General features: G+C 50.9%; 6 protein-coding genes across 6 annotated transcripts; 2 read left to right on the forward strand and 4 right to left on the reverse strand.

Moving 5' to 3' along the window:
* Positions 1-150: 150 nt before the first annotated feature.
* BDR25DRAFT_291277 (uncharacterized protein) lies at positions 151-1,854 on the reverse strand (the record flags this gene model as incomplete). Its single annotated transcript, XM_033688579.1, has 4 exons — positions 151-695; positions 789-1,151; positions 1,294-1,597; positions 1,690-1,854. The coding sequence occupies 4 exons, from the start codon at positions 1,852-1,854 to the stop codon at positions 151-153; spliced, it is 1,377 nt and encodes a 458-aa protein (XP_033544701.1).
* Positions 1,855-2,564: 710 nt separating this feature from the next.
* On the reverse strand, positions 2,565-4,236 carry BDR25DRAFT_266297 (SGS-domain-containing protein). Its single transcript, XM_033686976.1, has 2 exons — positions 3,454-4,236; positions 2,565-3,402 (listed from the first exon to the last, which is right to left on the reverse strand). The coding sequence occupies exons 1-2, from the start codon at positions 4,087-4,089 to the stop codon at positions 2,845-2,847; spliced, it is 1,194 nt and encodes a 397-aa protein (XP_033544702.1). The 5' UTR covers positions 4,090-4,236; the 3' UTR covers positions 2,565-2,844.
* A 146-nt stretch (positions 4,237-4,382) lies between these two features.
* Positions 4,383-5,757, reverse strand: BDR25DRAFT_305312 (Aldo/keto reductase). Its single transcript, XM_033690387.1, has one exon. The coding sequence runs from the start codon at positions 5,410-5,412 to the stop codon at positions 4,453-4,455; it is 960 nt and encodes a 319-aa protein (XP_033544703.1). The 5' UTR covers positions 5,413-5,757; the 3' UTR covers positions 4,383-4,452.
* Positions 5,758-7,193: 1,436 nt separating this feature from the next.
* On the reverse strand, positions 7,194-8,051 carry BDR25DRAFT_335712 (small s protein; the record flags this gene model as incomplete). Its single annotated transcript, XM_033693040.1, has 2 exons — positions 7,194-7,597; positions 7,631-8,051. The coding sequence occupies 2 exons, from the start codon at positions 8,049-8,051 to the stop codon at positions 7,233-7,235; spliced, it is 786 nt and encodes a 261-aa protein (XP_033544704.1). The 3' UTR covers positions 7,194-7,232.
* A 175-nt stretch (positions 8,052-8,226) lies between these two features.
* Positions 8,227-9,495, forward strand: BDR25DRAFT_305314 (uncharacterized protein). Its single transcript, XM_033690388.1, has 2 exons — positions 8,227-8,392; positions 8,442-9,495. Exons 1-2 carry the CDS (start codon positions 8,284-8,286, stop codon positions 9,461-9,463), a joined length of 1,131 nt encoding a protein of 376 aa, XP_033544705.1. The 5' UTR covers positions 8,227-8,283; the 3' UTR covers positions 9,464-9,495.
* A 4-nt stretch (positions 9,496-9,499) lies between these two features.
* BDR25DRAFT_358133 (uncharacterized protein) lies at positions 9,500-9,767 on the forward strand (the record flags this gene model as incomplete). The annotated part of the gene is made up of 2 exons (XM_033695891.1): positions 9,500-9,621; positions 9,659-9,767. Coding segments are annotated over 2 exons (231 nt in total), but the record flags the coding sequence as incomplete, so codon positions are not given.
* Between the last annotated feature and the right edge of the window lie 7 nt (positions 9,768-9,774).

Consider the following 9,774-nt stretch of genomic DNA (forward strand, 5'->3'; position numbering starts at 1 on the left):
GCTTTGTTTCTGTCCCTCCAATTCACCGGCCTGGTAATTTCGTGACACTACTGTACAAATTCAAAGCGGAAATCATGCACGTCAGTCTGAAGAGGATGTGTAATATGGGCAAACTAGCCCTCTTCCCTACCCTTCTCACCCCTCCTCCCATCACAACCTCACTCCATCCCCAGGGGCCTCCCTCAACGGCACCTCCTCCCACGCCTCCTCAAACCCAGCACCCCTAACCCAACTCGGACCCCCAGCCTCCACAGAATCCATCACCATACTCGCCACCTTCTTCCACATCGTCCCCTGCACCACGAACCCCTCCCTCCCCTCGAACTTCACACACACGTTTTCTCCTTTGGCCAGCGCGCGGATTAATTTCGATGCGTGGCCGTCATCTTCAAAGCGCCGCGCTCGAGAGAAAATGTTGGCCCAGAAGTCAATGTCCTTGGTCTGAGGGTTTTTGTTCATGGGGATGTACTCCGTTATTTCTTCCAGTAGTAGCGGAGGACTCCGTCTACTTGCATACATGGCGAGATCAGCGCGTACTTTCCACTCCAAGAGACGGATTTTTGCGGGCGTTGAGAGCCAGGTTTGGGAGGGGGAGAGCAGGGAGAAGAAGAAGATGGAGCTGTTTACACAGTGCATGTAGAAGAAGTCGATTTTGGGGATGGAGGGGGGGTGTTGGGCAGCAGCGGTGTAGTAGACTAGACCAAGGGGGGTTGTCAGTGTTAAGGAGGTTAGGTGGAGATGGGAGGTGTGTGGTATGGATCATGAAGACATGGAAAAACCAGACATACCAACTGCATCCACCATCTCTGCCACCTTCTTATCCAACTCCTCCTCGACAGCAAAATACTGACTCGCAATCCGGATCATCTCCTCCTTCCCCCTCTGAAAAATACCATCTCTGATCTTATTCCCGTCACCCCAATGCGGGGCCTCTCTCAGCTTCTCATCACCCCTAATCTCGTCCAGTAGCTGGATAATGGTTTTCTCAGACCGCCGGTCCGGACTGTTTGCCCAAGTGGTGGCCTCGCAGCCGTGGAAAAAAGCGCCCATCCATGCACCGTGGACGGCGGCTTGTGCAAGGGCTTCTGCGATGATAGCGGGCTGCTGGAATTCGATGCCGAAGCCAAGGTGGATCAGTGGGTGAAGGAAGCCTGGGAGTACGGTTAGTTTTTCCCTTAGTGTCCGGGGTCTGTGGGGAGTCGAGCAGGTGTTAGAGCAGAGGAGTAGACTACAAAGGAAAGGACATTGATAATGGATATACACGTAGACATAGACACAGTCGACCATACATACCGCCGAACATCCTCACCAGCATGTCATCTGCTCTCTCATCGCCCTTAAACACATAATCATTCACTACCTCCTGCCAACCCTTCTTCTCAATTTCGTCTTTGAAATAGACTAGGAAGTCGTGGTAGTATTTCTCGTCTCCTAGGTATGATTTATACCGTTCTGGAACATGCATATCCGCCACAACAGCCGGCTCCAGGGCGACTGGAGGTCGTTGGTACGATGCATTGTTGTCGTAGGCTTTCTTAAGTTCGGAGGGGGAGGCACCGAGGGCGTAGATGGTGAGCAGGTGGTGTGCTATGTGGTTCTTGGAGTGATTAGCTTTGGGTTTGGTAGTTAGGAGAAGAAGGATGAGGTGGTGCGTAAAGAATCTCGAGGATAGTATGAGCTCAGACCTACATGGAAGCCACTCTGATTGAAGAAAATATGATATTTCTCATGATTCTCTTGCAACAACCGATTTGTTGTCTCCGCACTCTCCTTACTAACCCCAGGAACAGAAAATGTAGCCTTATTCAACAGTTCTGGCACAAGGTGGATCTTCGAAGCTGTAGCCGTAGCCATGGTTCTGTCCCAAGTATTCAGATTCGTAAAATACTTGAGCTGAGGTGGGAAGCTCGATCGGAATGACTTTCTGAATGACGCAGTTTGAGAACTCAAAGGAAAGAAAACCTGTCTGATATACCCCCAGCCAGTCCTGGTGAACATGAAAGATTTACAACAACTTGCCCCGCTTGTGAATGCGTAGCTAAAAGTAGATGGCCTAGATGCAGAATCACAGCTGGAAGTTACTCATCTCAGCTTTGCGGGGCTCGAAGCTAGTTTTTGACATGCATAGTTTGTTTTGACAAAGAGGAATGACGTCCTCGCATTCGCGTCTTAAGCTTGTCGCATTCGGGCTTTCGGTGCTTTTAACCCACGGGTTAGTAAACCAAACGAAGAAATTACGCAAGTCTGGGAAACCAGGTTGGCAAAATATCATGTGGTGTCTATGTGAGGTGGCAAAAACGTGCATGACTTTCGTATGGCGGAGGAGGATTGGCGGAGGAAGCTCCCGAGAGATCGATGACTAGGATCTATGAAGAAGGGCAAGGTCCAGAAAGACAGATGACAAAGCTCCAACAGACGCGATTGGTGACTTTAGGCGTATGATTTCTTGATATGAGGGGTTTGTCATTTCGGAGTCCCGACATTGGATTCCGAATAATGTGTTAGGGAGCTTTGGCGTAACTTGGAAAAGGTCTTTGCGAGATGGGGGAGAAACCCCCAGAAGAATTGGTTACTACAGCGGTCTGGACACTCTCATTACACCCCTGGATTCGCTCAGCACAGATCGTGAGAAAGCAGATCGAGTCCATCACAATGCTCAGCCATAGTAAAGGTGTGTAAAAGTTTCATATCCTGCGCCGATTTCAAAGCACAGCCGCCATGCATCGCTAATAATTAATCTTGACGCCTATCACCCCGCACCGATTTCTCCCTACTTTCTCGCACACAGCCATGTAGAAGAACCTGTCTCTCACACCTTTTGGAAGCTATAGTCGAACAGCATTCTTAGAACTTCTTCGCCTCCATACCATCTGGAGGCTCAGGTCCCACCGTCTTGCTACCAACGTTGCTCCAGTCGGTGCTCAACACGGTCCCACCGCTCTCCTGGTAGCTCTTCATCATAGCTCGCTGTTGATCTGGATCGGCCCCCTTGTACAGATGCTTGAAGAAGCGGGTGGTCTCGTCGCCGTCGAAATCATCCAAGTCCCCGTAATCATCGCCGTCCTCGCCGGGCGTGGTCTTTTTCGCGGTAAGGTCCTTCGCAACTTTGTCCCAGTCCTTTACACCTTTGCGCGAGGACGTTGGATAGGCGGGTGGTTGTTCATTTGTCTTTGGGGCCAGGATGTGCGAGGGAATGGATGTCTTGTGCTCGGATGGGTCAGAGGGATCGTGGTCGCCTTCGAGTGCATGCCATTTGATCCCCGGTGTGGCCTTCTTTAGCGTAACCTCAATCTTTGTTGGTGTGATTCTGAAGGTTGATTGCGATGGATCCACAGGGGCATAGAAAGGATCGAGGGAGTAGTTGAAGTCGGAGGAGTCTTTAATAGGGAAGGATATGTTCAGCTGTGGTCGTCAGCTTGTGAGTTAGAGGGAAGCTGCCCTATTTCTACTCACCGAGTCCTTGTCAATCTCCACCTTCGCCTCGGACTGCGACACGCCCTTCGCCAGCAACGTGAATGTGACATTCTCATTACTCTGGTACCAATCATGCTTGATCTTGTTGGCCGGAGTAGGGACAATAGGTTTTAGAGCTGCAGGCGGGGCCGGCTCCTCTGATTTGACCGCCTCGCTCTTGATTGTCTTTGAAGTGGACGTGCTTGGGGGCTCCACATCAGGAATCTCCACTGCTGTGACCTTGCCCCGCTCATCGCCCTCCTCCAACTCCTTCAGCTTCTTCGCAACCTTCATCTGCCAAACTTGCAACGTCTTTTCCTTCGCATCCAGCCGCTGCACGATGCTAAGAGCAAATTCTGCATCCGCGTAACGCTCTAGGAAGAAAAGTGCAATGCCACGTCGCAGTTGCGCGTCCTTGATCTGTTCCCGCCTTGCGCGCCGGTGTGCGAGAACCACGGCCATTTCAGCGTCGGCGAGAGCCTCGCTGTATTTGCCGCTTCGCTGGTACGCCATGGAGCGTTGTATATAGTAAGGAACGGCATTTGGATTTGCGGAGAGTGCCGCCGTGTACTGCGTTATGGCTTCCTCGTAGTTGCTGTCCTTGAGAGCTGCCGCGCCGCGAGCTGCTTGGTCCATGGCGGGGTGGTCGTCGAACAGTCAAAATTGCGGATTGGTGGGCGGAGACGAGGGGCTTGATGGCCTTGATGGTTTTTCTGTGTGTAGATGTGTGTGCGGACGTCTTTTTGGTGGCAACCTTGAGCTTAAATGTGGTGTTTGTGTGGTGCCTACAGTGAGTGTGGTCCAGTTTGTCAGTGACAGCTGCCTTCGTCAGAAGCTGGGGTCATATCACGCTAGGCCGAATCGGTGCGCACCCAATTCCCCCATTCCCGCCTTCATTGCACGTGGTTCGTTTCGGCGTCGCTCAGTCATTCTCATCCTTCGGTTCATTATATCCATGAGTAAATATACAGTCAATTGTGATGCAGCCGGTAATTGCCCTTACGCTCCGCCAGCAACCTCCCAATTGTCCAGCGGAGCCACACTCTCCACTGTCTTCCAAACATGCTGGATCCTCTCCACCGCCTCATCGCTCAGCGGTCCCTTCTTCAAGCCCTGTGCCGTCTGCTCGATCTGCTTCAGGCTGCTCGCCCCAAAGATTACCGCATCACCCAGATCTGCCTTCAGCGCAGAGTGATACCCAACCCATCGATATGCCAACTCCGCCTTCGGAACTCCCTCTTTCTCCGCAATGTCATTCCACTCAGAAAGTGCCTCGATGTACGCCGGTTTGTTGTAGAGCTTGTTGTACAAGCCACCTACAGCCTTTTCATTGAAGCGGCCCGCTCCTGCTGCCATCGACTCTTTCGTCTTGGTGAGCAAGCCCCCAGCGAGGGGTGAGTATGCGTAGAAAACGATGCCGAGTTTGCGAAGCGTCGGGAAGAGAAGAGATTCCGCCTTCCTTGCGACAGGCGAGTAGTTGCCCTGGTATACCGTTGGAAGCGGGTATCCCTTGCTCTTCGCCACGTCGTACGCCTCCTGCACCTGCTCTGCCGAGAAGTTGGACACGCCAAATCTCTTGAAGATGCCTTTCTTGTAGACTTCATTGAGGCCTTCCAGAGTCTCTTCAATCGGCACAGACTTATCCGGGGCGTGAAGGTACAAGATGTCGAATTGCTTAATCTGGCACCGGTTCAATGAGTCCTGCGCGTCCCTGATGATGGCATCTTTGCTTGCTGACCCAGGCCCGAAACCGCCTAGAATTTTGGTGTCAACAATGAAGTCTTCGTGTCCGGGTGTGCGACCGATTGTTTCCTCAGAGCCGGAGTACAGGCGAGCTGTGTCTAGCGTTGTGACACCCTCCTTTTGGAGCACTTGAAATGCTTCCTTGACGGCCTGTTCGTTGTTGAACGCGCCTGCCGGGTTGAAGGACGCACCTCCAAAAACTGCCTTGATAGACATGGTATGGGTGGAGTCAATTCGAGTTGTACTGAGGTTGTCGATTTAAATTGAGTAGACGAGACATCAATTGAGAGCCGGGAGGGGTAAGAAGTAAAGGTAAAGAAAGAGCAGCAGGCCCCTACCTATTTATTCTATGTGGTAGATGACACCATCGATCCAGGATCTCTACTCACAAACCAGGGACGCACACTCCCCAATGCTCGGAGTGATGAATCCTGCAGTTGTTCGTCCCACCGCGTGTCTCAAATTGCCCCACACCGTCGGCACATGCTTTCGGAATCCCAAAAACCTCCACCAAACACCCTCTCTCATCCGGGTTTCCTTCCATGAGTTAAGGCGCGATTGATCTATGCACCAGTGGTTGGTAGAAGCTGACGGAGGAATCGCTCAAAGAGACAGCTTGGCTTGGTTATCTGTGTAATCCGTACATGAGCTCGGATTGGGTAACTGCTGGATTTGTCCGCTGACAAATTAGTATGTGAACGACATTTAACACCGACAACCACACCGCGAGTCTAATTAGAGTCACATTATAATTTTTGCACGTTGGATTTACATTCCAGTCATCGAAACTGAACACTGGGGGGATTGAGTAGATAGTCGCCTGGTGATCTTTAGGAAGATTCCCTGGCGTACTGGCCCCGGATTGGGAATAATGTCTCGGATAATTGACTGCAGTTTGCTGTGTCGTTTGATCTATGAATTGCTAGTAGAGGGCCTCAGGAAATGCGCTTTTCAAAGTGCAATGTCCTTATGGGCTAGAAGGAGTGATTGTGCACGTAGCTACTAGTCGAAGGCGGAATGAACTTATTTCTTGCCAAGTTCTCTTGGAGCTGACGGAAAGTGGGTGATGAGGGGCAAGGGTAAAGTATGAAAACTGTCAATATGTGGGGTTTAAATAAACGGCGTCTTTTAGGGTATAATACAGTACTTTGCAAAACCTCCTTCACCTTTTGCGCACGCTGCGAGGGATGCCAAGCTGTGCTCCCTATGTCTCTTAAGCTCATGCTGAGATCACGTGAAGACAGCTGTTCGATGGGGTACAGCGCATTGCGAAACCAGCCAGGGTCACCTTTTGCCAGCAACTCGTGCACGTCACGTTGCGTCCAAATGGCTTGATATTAACGCGAGCAGCGATATCAACTTCTTCCTACGTATAACAGTAGACGTGGCCTAGCTCTATAACTATCATCTTTACCACTATCATTGTAAAGAACATATAATCTAATCACTTCCCTCTAAAAGCGAGTTCGCTAACTCCGCCAGTAATGGAGCCAGCTTGAAAGCCCGGGTTATTATTGCTAAACGTGATTGTGGTGGAACTGCTCCTGATTCCTAGTAGCTCTTGCGACAGCTTCTTCCTGCGCCTTGGCTAGCAGTTCATCCAACAGTATCCGTAACGCAGCTAACGCTTTCCATTCTTCCTCGACCTGCCGTAATGCCTCGGCTTTGCCTTCTGCTGGTGTAGACGCCTCCTCATCATCGCTGAGATTCATCTCTTTTAAATTGTCCTCCATAACCGCAAGCTGCTTATCCGCTGCGCTAATCGCACCCTTAACCTCAGCCTGCCTTGTCGATATCGTCTCTAGGCGTGGAAAAGTATGGTCGTGTAAGTATATTGTACCTAGATACCATAGATATGCTACTCTAAATGTAATATGAACATGAATGCCAAGGTACGTCGCAACAGTTCTATGCTAATGATCGGTCCATTGCCAACAATGGCCGCAACCAAATGTGCAGGGACAGGTGAATGCTAGGCAGCCAAGGTACGACATAAGATAACATTAAGGCTGTTAGATAACGTAGTTATATCATTATTAATCTTCCCAAAAATCCTTCCCGCCATACTTAGTTCCCAAAGATGCTTTCCCCTTCTCGCCCACCTCTATTCCCTCATAACAATTAGATGCGCCTAATGCCCTCCCTTTCCAGTCACTACTAAAGGTATCCCCGATTTTGGCTTTTCCATTCACCACAAGATTAAGGTACTGGTGTCCAGTAAGAGCCTCCTTTGCTGCATCATGGAGCATCGTGTCTACGCCTGTGGCGGCGCTCTCAGTAAGCTCAAGAGCCCGTTTGTTGGCAATTTCTGCGGCCTCCTGCTTTGCGAGTGCGATACATCCAGGGCTAGGGAAGAGGTTCTCAAGGCTGTCAATGAGCAAAACAATATTTTCGATAAGCTCTTTTAGTTCAGATCTGTTGTACAGAGCCTAACTTGTTATCTTGTGGATGCTGCTTCCCTTTTGTCGCTTAGTCGCCAGTTCTCTCATCTTGTTGGTAAGCGATATGACTACAGGGTCCATGTCATCCGCCGAAAGCGTAGCGAGATCTTGCCTAGCCTTTGCGCTAAGCCTGTACTTCTTGGAGACCTTTTCTGTAGCGGCAAAGAGGACTAAAATCTGATGAAGAGTGTTCTTGGCGGTCTTAAGTTCGTCTGCGGTGGCATCAGGCCGGCCTAAGTACGGGTCGGTGTAGACGCTGACGGCTTCTCCCCAGCGTGTCAGGCGAAGCCGTGTGCAGTTGAGCACTAGTAAGTCTGTCTGGAAGTCCCGTCCGAAGTGGCGGCCGAGTTGGATGTAACCGAAGCAGTCGACGCACGTCGTAAAGGCAGCGGCGATGCCAAACGGCTCCGCCATTTAGTCGGCGAAGTGGATCAAAACGATAAGTGTAGGATTGTTCGTGTCTGTGATTATGAAAGTGCACTAGTTAGCTCTGTGCTCGGAGAGTCTTGGCATTCAGGTGGGCTATGGCTGTATTAGGTATAGCGACCACTAGTAGAAGAGTCTTGTCTCCACCACCCCTGCGAAGATCGCCCGACCTCATAGAACTTCACATCCGATGCGCCCGAGACGCTGATCCTAAAACTAGATGTCGTTACCGGAAGGGCCTAGTTGCGGATCGGGTGGTCATAGCTTCGAGAACATCCATATCCACAATAAAGCTCATCTTGGCGATGCGCACTACCATTTCCCAGAGCGTAATACTTTCCCGTATCCCTTTTCTATCGTCAAGCTAACAAGTTGGAGTACCTAGAGCCTTACCTCGGCCTAGCTACGCTGGCCACTACTCGTACTCCTCCCTCCCACCGGTTACGACCTTCGTGCAACGACCTAGCCTCCACGATGAGCTCCACGAGCAACTTACAAAGGAAAGGGTCAGAGACGATGCCCAGAGTTCAAGAATCGTTGTCGTGTCCGGGCTAGGTGGGGCTGGCAAGACACAGCTCGTCCGGAGCTACATTCGACAACACCGACAGGAATACAGCGCGAGTTTTTGGATCGAGGCTGGCCGCAAAGCAACCACCGAGCGTGGCTTCCTAGAGGTCTACCGCCTGCTGTTTGACGTAGCCACATTCGGAGACGGTAGCGTGAAGATCGAAGATGCGGTGGTGGCGATTAAGAACTGGTTTAACGGGCGAGAGGGCAGGTGGCTGTTTGTTTTTGATGGGGCGGACAGAATTAACGGCGCCGACGGTGACAAGTATCTGGATGACCTTGTTAATATCCAGCATTTCATCCCAGACTCACCATATGTCAATGTCGTCATTACTACCCGCAGCTTAACCGCCGAAGGACTCACGCCGCTACAAGCGGTGAGGGTAGCTAAAATGGAACCTGATGAGGCGGCGACCCTCTTTAAAAAATGTTCGAAGATAGACTACAAAGACCACGACGAGGCTACCGTCCACAAAGTCGTAGGCGAGCTTGGCTACTTCGCACTCGCAGTCAGCCTCTCTGGGGCGTATGTGTGCAAGACTGACCGTCTCAAGTCGGATCTACGAGAATATCTCAAGGAATACCGCGAGCGTCGAAAGGAGATACTAGCTCAAAAGCCTATCCGGCTCGTCCACCAGTACGGAGAAAGTGTCCTTACTACATGGGAGACAACATTTGATGCAGTCGTGCAGCAGTCTATTGAGGCGTCAAAGCTTCTGACGCTGCTAGGATTCATCAACTTCGACGATATTTCCATCAAGCTCTTCCTACCTGCAAGCAGAGTTGGCAACAATCAAGTCAATCAAGTCGGGGTGAATTGCTTGATTGATTGACGGATCTGGCACGTTTTGATTGACTTGATTGACTTGATGGCACAAATGAGGCTTGACTTGATTGACTTGATTGACTTGATTGATAGATTACGTAGTGAATCAACCGCCGTATATCTCGTAGATGGTCTCCAGGTCTTCGGGAGAGATGGCGTCACTACGTGGACTTTTTGCTAACTTTGTAGGCTTCAAGCCAAGGCGCTTCCAACTACGTAGGCTTTGTAGGGCGGAGAGGAGGTCTGCCTTCATGCGGAGACGCCTCGTCTCCAGCAAATCACCCAGCTCGGAGAAGGTCCTCTCACAATCAGTGGCCG

The sequence above is a fragment of the Lindgomyces ingoldianus genome (assembly GCF_010093535.1).
Source record: "Lindgomyces ingoldianus strain ATCC 200398 unplaced genomic scaffold BDR25scaffold_27, whole genome shotgun sequence".
NCBI classification, from domain to species: domain Eukaryota; kingdom Fungi; phylum Ascomycota; class Dothideomycetes; order Pleosporales; family Lindgomycetaceae; genus Lindgomyces; species Lindgomyces ingoldianus.